Raw genomic sequence first — 22,009 nt, forward strand, 5'->3', positions numbered from 1 at the left:
TTTATGCTATGCACTTCGTTTAGCGTTTAAAACAAAAAAAAAAAAAAATTGCACCGCTCGTTGTTCTGCTTATTCCTCGTACTTACTCCCTTCTCCTGATGGAGAGAGTGGGGGAGAAGCTACGACAAAATCTTACTTAACTGTAAAAGTTGGCTATAATTTTTCGTGTTTTCGTTTTTTTTTTTATATATATATATATATTCATGTATATATATATATTTAATCTCGCGTTTTCCTAAGTCATCGACAAGTTCAACTCTTCGCTGCCATTAGAAGATGGTGGTCAGAAGATAACCGTCAACGGTCGCCGAAAATCGGTGGCAGCTCCTCCCCCACCAGCTGCCCCAGTCGGGGCCGGTCCGCCACCAATTGCTGCACTGGCCGCCAATTGTCCGCCATACTGTTGAGCCGCATATTGAGCATAATCCAAGCCACTGGCCGCCGCATCGCTCGGCGAATGTAAATGTGGCTTAGCATCGACCACAAGATTGCTGCCACCGCCCGACTCTAGTTGTGGTGTGGCATCGCGATCATCTAGCCCACTGCTGCTATTATTATTATGAGAGCTGGCACTTCCTCCTCCTCCACCGCCGCCTCCTCCTAGCAATTGCTGTTGCTGCTGCTGCTGTTGCTGTTGTTGCTGATGATGGGCCGCTGCATGTTGCTGGGCCCCATAGATTTTGGATATATCAAAGGCATAATTTGCCGCACGATCTTGATACATTTTGGAATCGAAATAAGCCTTGGTCAACACACTGGGATCCAAATAGGCGCTATAGGCAGCGGCACTAGCCTGACTACCAGCAGCCGCTGCGGCCGCATTACTCAGATATGAACTGCGCTCCAAAGCGAATTTATCCATTTGACCCGATAGAGTGGCCTATAAAAAATGAGAAATCAATAAATTGAATAAGATAAGATTAAAAATAATCCTCGAAGCAAACATAGGACAAAGTTTCCTCATTTCAAACCTCTAAAAAAACTAACAAATGACAGACTAAGGCTAAGATATGTTCTTGTCCTTCATTTATCTTGACCAAATAGAATGAAAAGAAAGGACTTTAACTTTTAGAATTTATCTTAGAACTATTCCAACTCCAAGTCTTGACAAATAACCTGCATTTTGCTTTAGATTACTCCACTTTTTCCCCGTTTTCAAAAAACTTGGTAATTTGCTCAGCTGAACTGCAGAAATTTGTGCTGTGATCCGAATGGCATGGTCTCACCTGCCATCTTTGGCTGGCTGGTTGGTCTATCACTTTCTCGCTCTGTCAATTGAATTGTGTAAACGCAATTCTAAATCAATTAACTGGCACAAAATGAACCCGATCCCCCGACCGGTTCCCGTTCCCCGATTTCTGGACAAACAAACAGACAAACAAACAAGCAAACAAACGAAACACACAAAAACAAAAGCAAACAGTTACGAAATCCCTATAAAAATCCACGTAAAATGCAATGCAGCCAGACAGACAGAGCATCAAAATATTTACGAATCCCCGAGTAATTCCCAATTGGGCGCAAATCAAATCAAATCAAATTGTAATCCAAAACGCTTTGCTTTTGGCCTCGTCGCGTTCGAATCCCGTCCCCTGGCTGTTGGTTGATGATGACGACGATGATGATGATGATGTGTTAACAACATAATTATAGCCCAGAGCAAAGTGTTCCAAGTGGAGGGAGAGTCACTGAGTGAGCGAGTGTGTGAATGAGAGGGAGGGTGAGTGGGATGGATGAGCAACCCCTCGAAAACAAAACGGAAATGAAGCAAAAAGCAACCCTCGGATAAAGGAATGAAGGGCAACTGGTACATACTTAGAGCAATGAAAAACGTATTGCAAATCAAATAAAATTAAACTGAGACCAAATCTACCGACAGGGTAGAAGGGGGCAAAGTCGGGGAGTGGGTGTAAGCGGGGGTTGGTTAGCTGCCACAATTAGTTGGTCAAATAAAAGCCACAAAAGTGTTAAACAATTTGCACTAAACAACCATTCAAAGTAATCCGTTGCCTTAGCAATTGTTCGGAAGGTGGGCGGAGGGAAAGATTTGGATTTTGATGATGGGCTTTCTTTGGTTTGGAATGTGTCGATGCCGGCCAAGACCTCCTCTCCTACGTTTGTGTGTAAGCTGTCAGTTTGCAATTGAATATCTTTTTGAGCATTCTCTGCAATTTAACATTTTGGTTACCTATTATTATGTAGATATATTATTAAGGCCTGTAATTCAAGGCTTTGCTCATCTCATCTCATCACAACCCAACGAAGATGAGGAGGAACATCAATCACAGTCTCAAATAGGTCCAGTCTGAAATATGCCCCAACAATACCATTTAATAGTCATGGCTTTTAATGATGCATATGGGCAAAAAGAAAGAGGAGGAGGAGGAGAGAGAAGTATTGGGAGTTGGCCATGATTAAGGTTGAGATCTTGTTAAGTTATCAACGAGCAAGAATGCGGCAGCTGCTACACACAAGTGTCCTAGTTAGTATTTTTGAGTTAACTGTCACTTTGCTGAGCTCATGAGCTCATGAGGTCCCACCTGTTCTCTGACCAATTTGTTTCAGTTTGTTTTTAATGCCTGCTCCTGCCTAAACATTCAATGACAACTATGTAAGTCCGAAGGATGGCAAGGATCCCCTTCTCATGGTCTATGTCTCTCTGGGCCTATCGAGTCCAAGGAAGCGTGTCGCGCTTAGTCACGGCCGCGTGTTTTCCGCTCTTTAAAGTGGGCGTCAGACGTAGGAGTTGCTGTAATTATGTTATTAAGGTAACCCCCGGTCGTGGTCGTGGTCGTGGCCGGGGCGTCGGGGTCACCACCATCACCACCACCAACAACACCAAAAAAAAAACAGACACCATGGTTCGATCGGTTATAGTAATTGGTCTTTGGGCTACCGTTCAGCCGTTTTGATGGACGTGCTGGCACTTGAGAAAAAAAAGAGTAAAAAAAAAGAGCTTAAGTCAAACACACTCACCTGCGTTGTGGTCGGCGTCGATGTCTGGCTGAGATGGCTGCCCAAGTGATAGGCTGCCGCTGTGGGACCGGGAGCAAAGTAACCGGGCGTAATGCCTGCAAGTGAAATGTGCGAGAGAGGGAGAGAGAAAAAGAGAGAGGTAAATGAGTTTAAATTTTAACAGGTAAAACGCGGAGGAGGTGGAGGAGCAGGAGGAGAACCTAAAGGGTTGGCGGCGGCTACGGCTGGAAGTGAAAAGAAAAACTGAATTCACAACACAATTATGACCATGGTCATGACGACAGTGGCCTCAACTCCAACGAAAATATGGTGAAAAATCTTCATCAAAGAAACTATCGGATATATAATGTGATGAAATTCATTCGAGTCTTGTTGATGTCTTTGGCCACTGTCAGTCTTTTGGTCTTGCAGCTTCAACTTGGCCTGGTCTATGCCTATGTGAATCTCTCTCTCTCTCCCTGTGTGAGTTTAAAAAATAATTGCCACTCGAAATATTTTGCGCCCTTTGTTCGGTTAACTCTTTCATTCCATTTGAATTTTTTTTTATTTTCGGGGTCGCTATTTAATTGTTCGCTGAATCAGCTATTTTGTACCGACGACTTTAAGAGATGGACAAGTCAGTAGTGCCGTGGGGCGAGGGTGGGGGGGATATATCAAGATGCCCACCAGTTATAACCAATTGCCCTAAACGGTAGTCATCCAGCTGCCTGTATTTCTTTTTTTGGTTTGTTTCTTTTCTTTTCTTTCTGTGTGTAGTATGATAATTACAAGCGCCGCTTATTGAATTACAAAAAAAAATTAAAAAATAAAAAACAACAAAGTATTTTTCATTGAGAAGAGGCGCTATTGCTTTGAATGATTGAAGAAATTCAACTCAACAATGAGATGTGGAGATGCTATTTGATGGAGAGCAATTAAAAATGCTTAGACAACAAATCTCTATCTCTATCTCTATATACTATACACTATATATATATACATATGTATATTATTTGATTTCCACTTATTTTCAAGTAGCAAATGTTCAAATGTTTCAGATGCCATCATCAATTGTTATTATTATAATGGGGCCAAAGATTAGGCCCCATCCCCTGCTGCTGCTCCTCCTTCTCCCATTTTATTGTTCAAATATAAAGCTAACAAAACGGAAGCCCGACAAGCTCTGTTTTTGACAGCCCCAAAGAGGAAGAAAGGGAGAGAAAAACCAAAAAGCATTGAAAAATTCTTTAAAAATTTCCTCAATTTTACACACGAATTTTCACTAAGCCAATTAGGAAGCCAATCCAATATATAAATTCCCTATATAATAGTGGATAAATTTAATTTTGCAGTTGGTTGAATTTCATGTTTAAGTTAAACACTAATTCGCTTTATTTATTACGCATTTCCTTGCATTTTTATTATCATTTCCGTTGAGCATAAATCATCCTATATACACACACACACACACACACACACACACACACACACACCCAACCCCACCAACACCCACTTGAAGGGGGAGAGAGATGGATAGAAAATTTGCTGCCACATCAAAAACTTGCGTTAAATTGCAACCCAACAACAAACAACCAACCAAGACAAAAAAACGTGACAAATGCTAATTTAAATCCTCCAACCAGGACACTAACAACCCAAACTAACTATATAGAGAAAGAGAGTTATATATATATACCACCCCTCCATGTGGAAAATCATGAATGGAAACTTATGCTCATGTCTGTCGTGTCTGTTGTCTGTTGTCTGCTCCACCCCGCCCATGGCCCATCCCATCATGCCATCCTGTGTGTCATTTGAATGAATTGTTAAGCCAGGATGATGACTTCACAGTTTGTCAGCCAAATGAAATAACCGTTCGGGTTTATGGCTAGTGCGGTTAAATGAGTGTGTGCCAGTTGTGTGTGTGTGTGTGTGTGTGTAGTTTGTCACATTTTCCACCCAGTCTTTCCCCTCCGCCTCCCCATCACGTGTCACATTTGCATTTGTCTTAAGTTAAGTCATAAAAGTCACTTTTCGTATTTTGCATAGTTTTTTTTTTTTTCCATGTCGTTTTTATTTGGTTCCGTTTGGTCCGACTGTTTTAAATGCTTTTAATATATTGAATATGTAAATAGTTTTTGTATATCCATTCAACTGGTAGAAAAGTACCTGAAGATTCTTTAATGGTCTATTAAAATGATCTGTGACAGGTTAATCATATGAAAGCTCAGTGTCCATATTTTAATACTAGATAATTGAAAAATTGTATATTCTATTGACTTTATAGATGGCTTGAAACTCTGTAAATCGACTATAACCTAATGTCCTTCCCATATAAAGTGTTCATTTTAAAAGAAGATAATAATAAGAACTATATATTTGAAGATTGTTAGGAGCTGGATTGGTAAAGAAATTTGATTCTTTGAAATGATAATGTTAATAATTACCTGCTCGTAACGCCTCAACCGGAACCGATGGATATGGCATTGGATATGGATAACCATCACGTCTCAAGGCCTTTGGTTTGCGTCTTGGCCGATATTTATAGTCCGGATGCTCCTTCATGTGCATAGCTCTGTTCGGAGTATAGAATCATAGTATTGAATTCAATAGGAGTCCAATGATTTTCACTTAAGAGACACACTCACCTTAAACGTTTGGCCTCATCAATAAACGGACGTTTCTCCTCTTCTGTGAGCAGCTTCCATTCGGCACCTGATTGTGAGAGATTTAAGGTATAAGCTCTTGTTGTTGTTGTTGTTGTTGTTGTTAATACCATTAGATACATTCATTTTGGGTTAGGTACTTGTCCAATAACTGGCAACACAATTGAAGTGCCATCTCCTCCACCCACCCATGTCCTCAGCTCTCGTTATCAAGGAGTGAGAGAGAAAGAGAGATCCCCAAAACGTAATTCAGTCTCGGCCAGAAACTGGCTAACAAGAAGGATAACCAAACAATGTTGCGTCCGTTCTCTGTCTTTTTCTACCACATGTTGTCTCTCTTTCTCTTTCTTCCTGTCTCTCTGTATGTATCTCTTACTCCCTTTCACTGCTTTGTTTGTCATTTGTTGTTGGTTGTTTGTCAGTGTTCAGTGTTCAGTTTTGGTTTGGTTCAGTCAGCAGCTAAGACTCCCTTCTCCCCCCTTCCAATCATCCCCTCCCAGCAGGTGGTTTTTGTCGTCCGCCTTTCCTTTTGTCCCTTTCTTGTTTCCCTTAACTCTCTCGTACTCGTACGAGACTTACTAACTACGTTCTTGAGGGCGTTGGCCAGGATGTGTACATGGCACACACACTCACACACACAGACACCGAGACATAAGTGGCATATAGGGTTGGTTAGGTGGCAAGATGGAAGGTTGCTTTACTAGGTAGTCAGTCTCCCTTGGCATTGTATTTAGAAATTGCAAATGTTTTTAAGTTAATGTAAAATGTTATAATGACATGTGTCATAATGCCTCAAAAACAGGGAGGGAGATATAACGATGCCACACAAAATGAGGCATACAGAGAGATAGCGACGAAGAGTGGGAGACAGTGGGATAAGTGGGGACAGGACAATGACAAGGAAGAAATTATGGTGCGGAGAGACTTATGAGAATTGTCACCATATTCAGAGAGAAAGCATCGAGTTAAGCCCTCCGTTGCTCTGATTTAAGATCATACCAAACGGATAAAACTTTTGAAAATTTTATACTAATATCTTCTCCATGCATCAAAATCTTTAACGATCATAAAAAATTGGTTTCTTATTTTTGGAATCAGCAGGATGTTGAATTTACATTAGATACGAGATATTTTATAAGTTTAGATACTAATTTGATCTTCTTTTGATTAATTTCCCAAAGTTTTACCTGTTTTCTTTGTTTTCCTACATTGTTTTAATCTCTCTCTGTAATCTTATTTATTCAAATATTATAATTAAATGACTTTTATATTTTTAATTAACATAAAAAATTCAAACTTCACACATATTAGAAATAAAATATATTTTATTTACATTATCCTTTAGGGCTTATCCGAATTCTCTTGGCTACTTTGATAGATTTTTCTTTTTGTCTATATTTTGATTGCTTATTCCTTTTCTCAGCTTGACCATTTCTTTATTCCTAAGCATTGTGTATTTGTTTTTGTTCCTTTATTCTTCTATAATTGTTGTATAAATGAATGTATAGAATTTGCTTTTACTTTGTTACTAACTAGCTTAACTCTATTATATTACGCCTGAGTCCACTTATATAGCTACTACCAAGAAGTATCCATCTAATTTAGTTGATGTATAGCTTTTCTGCCCCTCATTCCCTGTTGCTCTCTCTCTCTCTCTCTCTTTCTTTCTCTGTCTATTCTCTTGCAGTAACAAGAATGCGAATGACAAAAGAAAAGGAAAAGAATTGGACATATTGTATATAAATTACTTGAAGAATTCGAGTGGGAAATGTCGCTAATTAGTTGTAACGTGTAATTTTAGTGGCTTGTCACATGGCACATGGCAGTGCCAACAAGCTAAAGGGTCCCCTGCCTACCGCCCTCCGCCGCCCCAAATTGCCCGTCGACCCCCTTTTTAGGAATAATATCGGACAAACATAAATTGCATTGTTATGGGGAAAAGGCTTTGTTAAGAATTGTAACACTCGACGATGATGACAGGTCCGGTTGGAGAGAAAACGACGAGAGACGACTGTCAGGTCCAGATACAAGTTCCACCATCTCCCACCCAAATATCCAGCTTAGGCCCACACACACACACACATACACACATACGATAACAAGAAAGGAACGAACAAGAGAAAACTATAACAATAAATGCCATACAAAAGGCACAATTGTAGAACTGCTACCCATCCGTCCCCCCCATTTCCTAGGGGTTTCTGTATGCCCACTCATAATGTGGATTGCTTGGTAAAATACTAATTTATAGATACATTGACAAGGAACGACAAGCATATACATCGTCCAAGTGGCAACTGGCCATCAAATGAGCAACTTCTATGCTCCACTCCAGTGCCCAAGTCCAGGCCTAGGCACTTCTGTGAACGACACCTTGAAGAGAGTGGGAAGACAGAAGCAAAGGTTTTGCACCCTGCACAATAATAATAATAAACAAGACAAGAATTGATAGGTGGAAGAAGGAGAATGCGGAGTAGCAGCCACATAAGAAGGAGGAGAAGGAGGAGAAGTAGGAGTACATGAAACATCTCCAAAGTTGAGCAGTTGAATAAACTAGGAATGACAATTGACAATGTCCATGTTTGCCCAATGTCTCCCAACCGGCCGGTGGCGCCTCTGACCCTCTCTTCCAGCTGTCTTTACTTCAAATAAAGAGAGAGGGAGAAAGAGAGAAAAGGAGAGACAGCAAGAGATGGAAAAGTGGCTTAATAATTGATATGAAAAACAAGTCGTTAACACAGCATTTCGAGTATAATTAACAAGTTATCCCCCCCATATCTGGACTGACTGGAAAACTGTTTCAAAAACCCAGAAGTCTGTTAACCCACAGGGCAAATATTGAAAGACCAAGACCAGAGACCAGAGACCAGAGAAACCAGCCCACGGCTCCAATTGCAGTAGTCGTCACAGTTTCACATAGTTGAACAAACTTTTCAAATAGTTTCAGTTGAAGTTTTTGGTCTCTTTTCTTTTTTGCCCCCCATTTTTTCTCACACTTTACCTCTTTCCCTGCACAATTGGGATACTTATTTCAACCGACTATTCGTACTCCTCCTCCTACTCAATGTTCTTATTTGACTTGGGTCATAACTTGACCAAAGATTAAATTGTTTGCCCGGCAATTTGATGCTGGGATTTGGTTTAGGGTTTCGTTCTGTTCTATTCGGTTTTCTATAGCGTTAAAAGTTACTCTCATGCTTGTTTGCGCCACTTTTGTTGTAGCGGAAATGTGTTAGAATAGAAAAAGAAAGGTGACCATGTGTGTGTGTGTGCCAGTCAGTGTGTGTGTTTGTGTGTGTGTTGTGTGGGAGCCCACATAGTGTGTGGAAGTAGCCTTCAAGCTATTTATTCACAAGTTTACATTTAATTAGCTAGAAACTTTGTATTGAATTTGTTAATTAGATGAATTTTTTTCTTTACCTTCTAGAAATATGACATCAATAATGTGAAAATTCATTTCAAAATCGATAAGTTTTAAATTTGATATACTAATAATTTGTAATTTAACATTTTAACAAGATTTTAAATCCCGATTCAAAACATTAGTCAATTTTTCTGCTCAGCTAATCATAAAAAGTTTTTGTATTATTTTAAGTCTAAATGACTCAAGAGTGACTTGATTTGAAGTTATTGAATTAGATGATTAAGCACTTGGTTCTCATTCTCACTCAAAGTCTAAATAATGTCCTTTAGAGGATAAGAATAAACCTTGTTTCCTTATAAACTGATTTCTTACACAAAAAAAAGGAGAATATTTTGAATTTGATGCTCATTATTAGGCTTCAAAGTTGTTGTTCTTAGGCTTACAATGAAATTACAATGAAACGAAGAGTTTTCCGTATTAATTGTTTGAGTTTAGGCTTAGAAATGGATTGACCCTTATCTTTTTTATTCAATCTCTATACATCTGTCTGTGATTTGTTTTATATGTATGCATATCTAAGACAATTGAATGGGTTTGTTGTTGTTTCTTGCACTGATTGAGCGTACTGTAATTAAGAGTGTATATCCACACCGCACACTTGCCCCCTTTTCTTTATAAAAGAAAAGGGTATGTTATCCCACCCACCCAGCTACCTCTTGTTCGACAATCCTTCCACCTGTCAATTGCAAAAGCTAAACGAAAGGATCGCCTTCACACTCCCTGTGTTGCTTCGATTTTTTTTTTTTTTTTTTTTGTTGCTGCTCCTCTCGTTTTCTTTTTATTCCAATTGCAAACTAATCAATTGTTTGCATTTTATTGTGCAACAAAAGGGTCTTGACGTATCCCCCGACAGTATATAGAGGAAAGGCAAAAAGGCTTGAGCTCGACCTTTTGTATGCTTTCCGCGCGCAATCAGAATGAAAGTCGAAGTCGTTTTTCTATTGTTCAAATCGATAGAGAAAGAGAGAGAGAGAGAGAAAAAGTGAGCGAGGGGCATGAAGTGGGAGGTTAACGCGAAGGCGGGCAAAACGAAGTAGGTATTGTTTAACATTATTTAATATTCCCGCAGGAACAGCTTTGATTAAAAAAAAAAAAAAAAAAAACCCCAAACACAAGCCAAAATCGAAATCAGAGAGAAAGAAAAGAAGCGTAATATATAAAGAGGCGGTCGGTCGATAGCAGTCGATTCGACAGGTTTTTCAATTATTTTCACGAAAAAAAAGAAGAAATATTTTCCCATTTGTTGTTCTTCTTGTGCTTATTGTTGTTGCTGCTGTTGCTGTTGCCGTTGTTTTTGTTTTTGTTGTTGTCGATGATGATGATGTTGTTGCTGTTGTTATTGCTCTTTGTTTGTTTTGTTGTTAATTCAAATTTCCAGACAGTAATTAATGACAGTTACAATTTCAATTAAGCCAGGGCGCAACAAAATTGTTTTGTATAACATTTTCTCTCGCTCTTGTTGTGTTTCTTTTTCTTTCTATTTTGCATACACTGTGCCAAAAACAAAAATAATGATTCGGGTACATTCATTTCTACCCCAAATATGTGAATATAGAAGTTGTTTGTAAGAATTTTAGAATATAAATCCAATGAATCGAAGTTTTTATTTATGCGTTTGGTAGTAAAGAGCTTGTTTATATGAAATTTTTATTCATTATCCTTTACCTTCGATGGGAAATCCTTTATTATTGATGAATAATCCTTTTGAGTCTCTAATTATAGCTTATATCTTTTAAAAATGTAGTCCTTCCAAAACCTTTTGACTTTTCATTTACTAAATATGTGTTGGAAATTCTATATTTCGACTTAATATATCGAAAATATATTCCAAGTTCACAAAATATTTATCAATTCATTAAATAATCTCAAAGGATTTTAACATATCAAGGATAATATATTCAAATAATTTGCAAAATCGATTCTAAATTCTTAAGTTTTAATTACTTACTAGAAAATTTTGCTAAATTTGATACACTTTTGTTGGGTTCAGAATTACTTTTATCGATATTAAAAGGGTATAGAAACTACGGTGCACTGTCTGGTTTAGTCCCGTCCGGGACACTGTTTTACTTATTATTTTATGCTCTTTTTTTTTGTTTCGACTTTTGTTTGTTATAATAAAATAAATGGCAATGCCGACGGCAACAGCGGCGTCTGAATCTGAAGAGGCTCTCCACAGTTGCCAGTTGGCAGTTGCCCAACGCTCAACTCGACTCGACTCGACTCACTCTCTCTTTCTCTTTCGCTCTTGCTCTACGTGTGTATCTCTGTGTCTGTATGTGTGTGTTGAAAAGTAGCTTTCGCGCCGCCATTTTTTGTGGCGCCTTTGTTTATGCCACAGTTTTTTTTTTTGTTTTTTTTTATGTGTTTGAATGGTTTTTTCTTTTGGTTTTTTGTTCAGTTTTCATTCTGTTTGCAATTTTTCATAATGAGCGTTATTTTATTCATTTAATTGAATCCCGGGGTAACTTTTCTCTCATTTGTATTTTTATTTTTTGTTTCTGTTGTGTTTTTTTGTTCAAGTGCAAAAAACTTTTTGACATTTGTGTAAATGTGGCAAATGGTTGCATATTTTTGTTGAAAGCTGTTTAATTGTTAATTCAAATAAATAAATAAAACCAAAAATTCAAGTAGTTTGGATGGATAATAATAGTTTTCTTGTTAATCAAAAAATTACAACAAAAGACTTGAAATTATTTTTCAAAATCTTTTGACTAAACTATCGAGTGTTTAAGTGCCTTTTCTATAGACACTTTGATAATTTAAATATTTCTTTTAAGTCAATTTCTATTATTGTTTGGTAAAAACAGATTAAATCGTCGTAAGGTTGGTGAAGATGTATTTTATTCGATCGAAATATGATTCTTAAAGCCTTTAAACCATGTTAAATGGCAAAACAAATATTACCTACATCAGTTTGCCTTCTTTGCACTCCCCCACAAGCATTCGCACACCTTTCGGGCACAAAAGGAAAACTCAATTCCTCTTCAAGCTCGCCCCCATCTTCGTCGTCTCATCGCTTCAAAAAACAAACTTAACAATGGCTGCAACTGACAGCAAATATTACAGAGGGAACTGTCAATTGACATAATGGATTTGCCAAAAATCGAAGAAAAGATGTGAGAGAGGAAAAAAAGAAAAAAAAAAAATAACGTCTATATTAAAATGAAAACCTAAACTGAAATGCCAACAAAAGCTTAGAGGAAGTTTTCTAATATACCATTTTGTTGTTGCTGGTCGAATAGATTGTATTTAAGTTGAACTTTTGCTGATTTGGTAAATGAAAGAAGGCAAAGTCGACAAAAGTTGTAAAAAAAAAACAGAAAGAAAGGGAAAAAATTGAAATGGAATAATAACAGAAAGCAAAAAAAAAAAAGAAAAGGGGAATTCCCCAGGCATTTTTGCTGCATTTTTTTCTTTCTTTCTCTCTGTTGCTTCTGCTGCGCTCAACTGAATGGCAAGTGAGTCGCATTTAATTTGCTTTGTTTTTGCTTAAACAATGGGAAAATATAAAAAGCAAAAAAAAAAAAAAAAGTCATTTTACAAGTGCTTTGCCAGAGAATGAGAGCAAAGTAATAGAAGAAGTTAGTAAATTGTAAAATAAAAGGGGTAGAAATGGAAGTACCCATAAGTTTTCTTTTACATAGAGTATAAAAATAAGGAATATCTTTATATCATTCATTTATATTCACATACATTGGTTTTCACTGTGAAACATGTCTGTTTCTATTTGAATTCAACATCATTCTTAGCCTTTTTCACACACTTCCTTTAACATTTGGTGTTAGGGATACAGCATCTTCCCAGTTTAAACTGCTTACTAATTTTTGTATTAAACATTTTGCAATGAACAAGGACAAGGAAATGGCTGCAATTTCAATCGATGACGACGAAGATGATGTGAAGAACTTAACAGCCTCGAGGGCCGCCTTTTTATTGTTATCGCTGTTATGACAGCGATTTTCTGCCAGATTTCGCACTCATCTAATATGCATGAGAAAAGCAGGCTGAAAAGCTTGCAAAGGTAGTGGATGCTGTGATGATGCTGTTGCTGGTAACCGGTAGACATAGTCTCACCAGTCTTAGCCTTGGTATTTGTTTTCTATTCTTATGCTAAAGACTTATGCTGTCAGTTGCCACGTGTCTGATTGAAATTGAATTGAACTAAGAGAGAGAGAGAGAGAGAGACACACACACAGAGAGCTCTGAAGAGAAGTGGTCTACGATAAGGAATTTTTGCCCAGATTCTGTTTTCGAGTGTGTGTGTGTGGGATTAGCTAACAAGGACGCCCCAGAAATAAACTACTTAACTTTGCAACTAGTTAAGCGGCGAGACAATGGCACAAACAGCTCGTGATTTGGCAACTTATCTGGGTGGGTGATTTCCAAATAATTGAAACCAAACTCAAATTCAACGAATCCCAAAACCCGAACACAAAATGTATACAAAAAAAGAAGCAAACCCTTCTTTGCCTTCCATATAATCAACAGCTTCCTGCTATTGTTTGACAGCCGCTTGTCAGTTTTGACAGTTGCGTTGAGAGTACGCTCGCGTTTTTGGTTTGTCATTGTCATTCTCTCTCCTCCCCGCCCCATTACGTTGTACAAACCGACGGACTGGCTGACTGGCAGACGGACGGAGTTGTGGTGTTGGGTACAGTTTGGTATTACGTTGATTAGTTTAAGTTGCATAAGTGGGCTGGACGGAGGAGGGAGCAAGCGAAGTGAGTGAGTGTGGGTGCTAGAGATTGGCAGGTCGTGTGCCGCATTTTAATTTTCGTTTTGTAGGCCGTCGTCTTTTGTTTCCAGATTAGACATATGTCGGGTGAAAACAGTTTTATCCAATCTCTCTTCCTCTTACACTCACTTTGGGTTTCTATTTTCTTTTCTATCTGTATTTTTGTGGTTTTGTTATACAAAGCACACATAATGAGACAACATGAAGTGAGCTTAACTTTGAAATATATTAACAAACAATTGTCTGTTTGCACTTGAAATAGCTTGAATAACTTAAAGAAGAAAAAAAACGTATGGTTTTTTGTTTTCTTTTCTTATTCTTTTTTAAATTAAATAAACTTTCAAATGAACCTTGAAACATAAAGTTTAATGGCTTAACGAAAAGGATCCAAGTATCTATTGTCAAAAATGTCAAAGGGGACACAACTGAAAGTTGCTGATAGTGGGTAAATTTAAGGATCCCTGTAAATCCGAAGTCAAATTTAAGATACATTCCCAAATCTCAATTGCTATTGTAAATCGCCTGACAATGATTTATCACAAAATTCCACTAAAGTTTAACTTTCAATTGAGAATATGTGTAAACTTCACTTTGATTCGAGTCTATCTAGAGGACAGTTCATTAGGTCGTAATGTCCATTTGCTATTCCCAAATATCTAAGTCTTTTTAAACTTTAACTAGAAGCTTAGGATTCACTTGTACTCACCCAGCCTTTTGGATATTTCGGAATTATGCATTTTGGGATTATCCTGAGCAATTTTACGTCGTTGTAGACGTGACCAGACCATAAAAGCATTCATTGGACGTTTGATATGCTCCTCATTCTGGCGTTTCGTTGTATTTTGTATCATCAGGCTGAAGAAGACGTCGCTGTACAGAGAGAGAGGGAGAGACAGAGAAAAGGAGCGGATGGTGAGGATTAGGTGAAAGTGTCAATAGCAGGAGTGTCGTCATCATCTTCACTCACCTGGCACTGCTGCCACTGTTCATCAGACTGCCCATATTTTGATGCAAATTGCTAATGGGCGATGCCTGAGAATTGTGATGGAGATGGGCAGCTGCTGCGGCGGCCATTACACTGCTCGATGTGGTCCCGGCTGATGAGGAGGACGGGTGATGTGGATGTGGTGGAGTACTGTGATGGCTATTGGTCGCACTGGATAAAAGCTGCGAACTGCCGTTCAAATGGGGCTGATGCAGCGATTGGCTCTGCGTCTGATGGCTAGATACCACCGATGATGCCGCTGACTGACTGTGATGCGAGGAGGAAGCCGCTGATTGCTGTTGTTGCTGCTGTTGCTGTTGTTGCTGCTGCTGCTGTTGCTGTGCCGCCTGTTGCTGCTGCTGTGCCGCCGCCTGGGTATGATGCTGATGCAATTGCGTATGATGATGATGATGCAGGGCAGCTGTATGAGGATGTAATCCTGCCAATCCTACCGAAGCCCCACCGTTTGGTGAACCTCCGCTACTATTGCTATTGCACTGATGATGATGATGGCCCAACGACAATTGTTGACTATGCAAATGATGCACGGAATGACTGTGATTGCCCTGTTCGGCACTGAGTTGTTGTTGCTGCTGTTGTTGCTGCTGTTGCTGCTGTTGCTGCTGCTGCTGCTGCTGCTGCTGTTGCTGATGATGCTGCTGAACGGCCGCTGCCAATTGACCAAGATGCGAACCGCTGCTGGAGCTCACAGAGCTCAAATGTGTCTGCAATGGATGTGCTAGCGATAGGCCAGATAGCGACAAATGTGTGGATAGACGTTCCATCATATTTTTGATGGAAATAGCTCCGCAATAATATTGACCAACGCCTGCTGGGATGGTGTCAAGGTTCTAATGATTATAGTTATGGTCTCTTGATGTATATTCGTTGCGCTGCAAGTAAGTTAAGCAAACAGAATGTCTTTTATGATCAGTTTTTATGATCAGGATAATACTTTTTAATAGTCTTGTCGATAAAATGAGCACAACAGGCTTAAAATCGCATAAGAAGTTATGAGTTTAATGTTTTGCAATCATCTTTTATATAATAATAATAATAAGAGAACAAATCGCAAATATATGAAGAAATTTTCCAATTTCTAAATCTAATTTCTTTTGTCGTTATCCAAATATCGCAAAAAAGCATTCGATCGGTATAAGATCTTATCAATCTGTTCAATTCGATGACGATAATTTATCGCTTATCGATTATTTTATAATAATTAGGCCTAGAAAGTTAAAAAACACGTTAAGGGTTTCAGCTACGGTAGACATTGCATCGTTTCTCATGCCAGGCTATGAAGCCCCTTCCAAAAGAACTTGCTGTCTTGCCTATAGGCTTTGTTAATCAATTAACTAATTGATTTGAGCTTTTAAAATGTGTGTCGCGCCCCCTTCTTACACCCCCATCCCACCAACGCCTGTTCCCCAACCCAAGGCGGAGGTGGAGGAGAAAAAATGGAAACAATACAATGGTACATGGACCTGCCTCGGGCTGGCAGTCGCCACCTCAACTCTAAATTGAACTTGAAACCTTTTCAGCTCCGTTTTTGTGTTTGGGCCAAATGTCAACCCTTAAAAGTGCGGCCTGCACATGCCGCTGCCGCCGCCGCCGTCACAGACGACGTCGACCATCCTCATTCTCCATCTCCTCTGTCTCCTTCTTCTTTTTCTGTTCATTATGCGACAAGGCACTTGAAAACCATTTCTTTCACTCATCCTCCGCCTCTCTACTCCTTTTCTCCCCCGTCCCCTTTGTTGTGCTCTCGATGTTTTGGTCAGGTTTGGTCTAAGGTTTTTTCCAATTCACATGTGCGTGCATTATAAGCGGGATTAATCTGGCCCTCCACTTGATGCCCAGCACTGAAATCTCTCTTTCTCTCTGTGGGCTGTGGGTTGTAAAGATTTTAATGTGTTAAATACACTCACAAACACACACACAGTGAGAAGGAAAAAGGGGTTTTCACCCCCTACTCCAATTATTCGCAGTCATGGGTCAAGATGCCCGAAAACCCATTGAGCGTCCGGCTAAACGCTTTCAATTTGTTTAATGGTGCAAATTCTGATTCTAGAGTACAATTGAGTTGGGCGTGCGGAAGACATATGCCTACTCTCATATATGTGGGGAGTTGAGGCTATAATTATTGTAGGCCGTGAGAGACGACAAGCTCTTTAGCTCGAACACAATGTGCCCAAGCAAATATGTCATCTGCAGTGGATATTTGCATCGAGAATAATATAATACACTTGATCGTTGGACCTAAATCTGAATCCGGGTGAATGTGGGCGAATGGTTCGTTGTCCATTTTGGCAAAGACCTTTCCAAATAATTTACTAAATCGAAATTGAAAATTCATACGTTTAGAGGGTGTTTTCGTATGTAAATCCAAAATTCCGAAGTTTATGAGAATAAAAAGCCATCGAAAGAAAGCTGTCTAGATCTTGTCTAGAATCTGTAATCCATACAAAATATATGTTAATCATTTATGATGATCATCAAAAGTATATCAAAATAGTTTGAATAGTTTTGGAACCTAGTTTAAAACAAATGTAGCCGGTTTTTACAATAAGTCTGAACTAGAGAGTTTAGCTTAAGATTTAAACTAGAAATCTACAGCAAGTTGTGTAACGTTTTCGATAAAATGTATCGATATTTAACGTTTCTTAAAATTGTCTATTTCCTAGAGTTTGTAGACATTTCAACAACACTTTCACTATATCATTTAGCATTGAGATGTATCTATAGCATATATTTTAAAGGAATCTACTACTGTTTTCTTAGTTAACTTCTGTTTCAGACACACACACACACACTCAGACTAATGTCTCCCTCCTTATTTGACCACCATTCCCTGGACCATTTCGGCTGCTGTCCAGTCGATCTCTGTCCATTATGCATAACGTCTGTGCAGAGGCTTTGCCATGCGCGACATCTGTACTGCTTCCGGGCATTATATGTATCTTTTTTTTCCTTCTGTTTTTTTTTCTTCTGGTATCCGCTGCAGTCGGTCCAGTTTGAGCCGAATCCAGTTCACATTTTGGTGTTAAAGTAAAAATTGCTCAGGCATGCGTATTAAGCATGAAATTTATTTATGTAAAAGTGAATAAAAAAAGGAACGAATAAAATAAAATGAGGAGAAAAAGAGGTAAAAAGGAGCCGGAGGAGTAGAAGAAACAGGAGCAACTGCTACAAGGGGAACAGGTGGAGTAGAGTTGAGTAGAGTAGAGTAGAGAGTGTGAGACATATTTGTAATCCTTATGGAGTGCAAACAAAAAATTTCTGTGTTGTCAAGTTTGGGTTTCTTTTTTTGCGCAGTTTTTTTTCTTTCTTTTTGGCTTTCTGGTGCATTGGTGCACCAAGCACCGTGCACCATGCACCATGCAGGGCCACCATGAGGCGAGAGGACGGTTGCACCACCAGCTGTGCGCAAATTGCAGTCAAGATATTTTTATTTGCTGTGAATTTTTTGAAAGAAAAACCAGAAAAAAAAACGAATAACAACAACAACTGGAGAAGAAGGTGGGAAGAAACTGTGACCGTTAAGCTTACAGTTTTTACCCCGAAAACTTTTCCAATTTATCCATCTATACATATATTTATATAGTCGTAGAATCCGTGGGCTAATCTAGTAGCTTTAATAGATTTTCAAGATGATGTTTTTCCCTATTCTTACATATTATTATGGAAATTTTTATTTTTTTTTTTTCTGTAGGAGTAAAATTACCTTAAGCGAATTTATCTCTCGCGGAGAGACGAAGAGGGCTACCCGTTGTCTGGTCTGATCTCCATTCCCCCATTCCCCACTCCTGGCCAACTGAATCGCAGTCTACCATGCACTATCCTCTCCCCATGGCAACGTGTTTGGCTGCCTCTTTTTCGTTCCTCTTGTTTTTTTGTTGGCTTGTTGCTTCTCGTTCATTTGTTCATCCGTTTGTTGGTATGTCAAACAAGAATTATGATCGGCTTAGCCACATGCTGAGAGATCTCTTGAGACTCGAGAGAGATTCGCCTCAATACAGGTAGAGCTTTAAGTGTCTCCACTTTGTGTTGAAATGTATCGTTCCGTTCCGCTTCTACTTGGCATCGTCTGCCTCATGCCTCATGCCCGATGCCCCATTCCCGATGCCTCATGCCTCTTCTCTTGTGTGTGCATCCACATCCAATCGCCTCCATTCAAAAGTGTCTCTTGGCCGCACGCTGTGTGCTGCTGCTGCTGCCTCTGTCGTTCTTCGTCGTCCATCGTCTATAGTCCATGGTCCGTGGTAGCCCTAAGCCGCTGGGCCCCCTAATGTTTGTAATTAAGAACTTTCACACTCGCAACAATCGGCCTCGTAAACGTATCTCTTGGTTTAGTGTCAAGTTCGTTTCCCGCCAAGGGCAAACCCAAATACAGATGAATATTAATTAGAATTCTTTTAGCTCTGTACTTTGCCCTCTCCTACCACCATCAACAAACAGCATTTTGCATTTGTTTAATAGTTGGCAAAAACACAAACCAAATAATCTACATAAATAAATATATGTATTCCTATTAAAATATATATAAATATATATATACATATTCTCATTCACCACAACATCTGTGCCTTTATTTCGGTTTTATTTTTTGTGTTTTGTATTAAAAATATGCGCTGTGTCGCCGAATTGTTATGCCTTTTGGCCTGGCGTTATTAACAAAATTCTATTTGCACAATTGTGTTTGGTCTTCTTGGCTCGAATGATGGATGGATGGAAATGCCTCGCATCATACCAAAAATATGTATAATTGAAGAAGAGGGCACGTCAACCTAATACACATACATACATTTGTTTTATTTGCACATTTTGTGCAAATTTATTTGTTCAATTTTTTTTTTTTGTATCTTTTCTTTTCAGAAATTGCGTCATTTGGTGGCTGACAAAAAAAATGGTTTTTGGCCTGCTTTTGATCAGCCTCTTGACTGACTACACACAAGTGTATTGTAGATGGTGGGAAATAATGGAGTTAACAGAAATATTTCCGGTCGTATGTACCTATATCTAGATATATCTAGTCAAAAGTCTGGCTTATAGTGTTCTAAGACATTCTGTAAGTTATTTGAGTGAAAAGTCACAAGATCCAACATTCTATGAAAGTATTTGTTTTAAAGACTATTTAGGTTTCCTAGTTGCCCTCTAAGGACTAATTAATTAGCCATTATCGTAATCAACCCTTACCCAAGATATCATTTGTAAGTAATTGAAATAAGCTTAGATATTTAGTATAAAGTTTTACAATCTAATCTTGTTCTTTTTTTATTTTGGCACATTGTTATATAATTTTGTTTTTCATTGATTTCTTTCTTTCGTATGTTTTCTTAATCAAATTGATTTTTCCTCAGCTTTTTTTCCCGTAATATAAACATCGTTAAGGAATCGTTCATTCCCTTGATCATCGCTCACAAGAGAAGAATGGATAAAAAAAGAAACATCGAAAGCAAAAGTAAACAAAACACAGTCAGAGTATAATTTTTTTTCTTTGTATGAATTAAAAAGATACCGACAATGATTTAGCACAAAATACCGAGCAAGCCTTAAACCCAAGCCCAACAACAAATAATTATCCAAATTTGTTTATTCTTGTAAATGCATAGTTTGTGGGACCCGCGCGCTGCCCTTTCAAAGAGGTCAGCAGCATCTTGAATCAGTTCGACCATCAATTTCTTAATTTATCTACATGAAAGGTTCATTCATTTGCGTACATTGAAATTATAGATATTAAGTTGGATCAGTAAACTGATGAATGGTGGTTTTTTTTTTGGGTGAATAGAGAGTGGAGGGGGGGATATATGAACGCGTTTATCAGGTATACTAATTTTAGCTGCTTTTTGCCTCATGAAATAGTTGAAAATACTCTAGACGGATCTCTGATCGTTATATGGTATATATCTTTATAGAAATTCATGTAAAAGTTAGGTGAAAATACTTTCAATCATTAAACGAAACTCATGTAAAAAAGTTTTGATTTATAATCCGAAATTCAGTTTCCGCTTGACTATTCCTAATAGTAAGTGAGTCCAAACAAAAGATATATTTTTGCCAAATGTAATATTGATATTAATACGATATAGAACCTATCAAAATGGAATATCGATATTAGTCGTTAAAAGATTAACATAATAGTGCTTAACTTTAATTACATTTATACTCAGATTTCAAAAACACATTTCAAAAAGCCATTCAAAACGGAAGAAAGTCGTTAATTTTCTATAGTAAAATTAACAGGGAGAGGTTTTGGGGGGAAAGCTATAAAAACCATTTTTATAACCAAAAATATGAATTAATTTCTGTGTGTTGTCTTTGTTTAATGTTGCTTATGTTTATGTTTTAAGATTAAAGCAGAACAGATTTACATTTGAACACATTTAATAGAACCATTGATAAAAGGTACAGAATCTATAGAAAGATCTGAAAATTACTATACACATGTATTAGGAACCATCTAATGGAACTCTTAATGGCTTTTAAAAGAATTCTATGGCAATATCTATGGGTTGAAGCTTTGTATTTAGATTGGAAAAGCTTTCTTATAAACAAACTTCTCTGATCTTTAATATTTTGCTTTTTCAATTAAAGTAAAACATTTCCATCAGCCCTTGTGATCTCTTTTTGAACTTTAGCCATATTTAGATTGACTTTGGCATTTGATGAATTATGAAAAGGCTTCTATTTTGGTCAAGATATAGGCCTTATGATATATGGTTCATTTCATTTAAGTGAATTTGGCCTCGATGTTCGGGTTAAGTGTAATGCCAAATTAGTCTTTCAAATATATAAAGTTGTGGATTGATTTGTTAATTAACTTACCTTTGATAGTGCTGCATTTCCTTAACTTAAGTTCCGTTGTTTGTTAATGCGATTTGCAGAGGATCGAGAAGATAAATAAAAGTATTTAACCAAATTAGGTTTTTGTGCATATATAGATAGATAGATGGATATACATATATAATTAATATATGTATTTAAGTGATTGTTATAAACAAGTTACACATTTACTTTTTTTCTTCGGCCATAAAATGTTGAATTTGTGTTATTAATTTTACTTAATAATTCTTCACAATATTTTTGTAATATGTGACTTTTATGACTTTGAGCTGGTCGGGTTTTTTATTTTTTTTTTAGTTTTTTTTTTATATTATTTTGGTTTTGTTGTTGTTGTGGTTGTTGATGTTTGTTGTATCTTGCAGATGTATTTTGTATCTGTATCTGTTTGTCTTACACAT

At 37.9% G+C, this 22,009-nt stretch overlaps 1 protein-coding gene across 1 annotated transcript; it reads right to left on the reverse strand.

Moving 5' to 3' along the window:
* Window positions 1–198: 198 nt before the first annotated feature.
* Window positions 199–21,630, reverse strand: LOC6639184 (transcription factor sem-2). The gene is made up of 7 exons (XM_023178242.2): window positions 21,594–21,630; window positions 14,751–15,661; window positions 14,490–14,653; window positions 5,604–5,670; window positions 5,403–5,530; window positions 2,977–3,071; window positions 199–880 (listed from the first exon to the last, which is right to left on the reverse strand). Exons 2-7 carry the CDS (start codon window positions 15,554–15,556, stop codon window positions 284–286), a joined length of 1,857 nt encoding a protein of 618 aa, XP_023034010.1. The 5' UTR covers window positions 15,557–15,661; window positions 21,594–21,630; the 3' UTR covers window positions 199–283.
* Window positions 21,631–22,009: the final 379 nt, after the last annotated feature.

This window comes from Drosophila willistoni (assembly GCF_018902025.1).
Source record: "Drosophila willistoni isolate 14030-0811.24 chromosome XR unlocalized genomic scaffold, UCI_dwil_1.1 Seg144, whole genome shotgun sequence".
Lineage (NCBI taxonomy): Eukaryota > Metazoa > Arthropoda > Insecta > Diptera > Drosophilidae > Drosophila > Drosophila willistoni.

Coding starts and splice junctions, on each gene's coding strand:
- LOC6639184 (XM_023178242.2), bottom strand. CDS start 15,556: ATGATGGAACGTCTATCCACACATTTGTCGCTATCTGGCCTATCGCTA. Junction 5,671..14,489: donor CGAAATATCCAAAAGGCTGG/GTGAGTACAAGT, acceptor TCTCACAATCAG/GTGCCGAATGGAAGCTGCTC. Junction 881..2,976: donor CGACGCCGACCACAACGCAG/GTGAGTGTGTTT, acceptor CATTTTTTATAG/GCCACTCTATCGGGTCAAAT.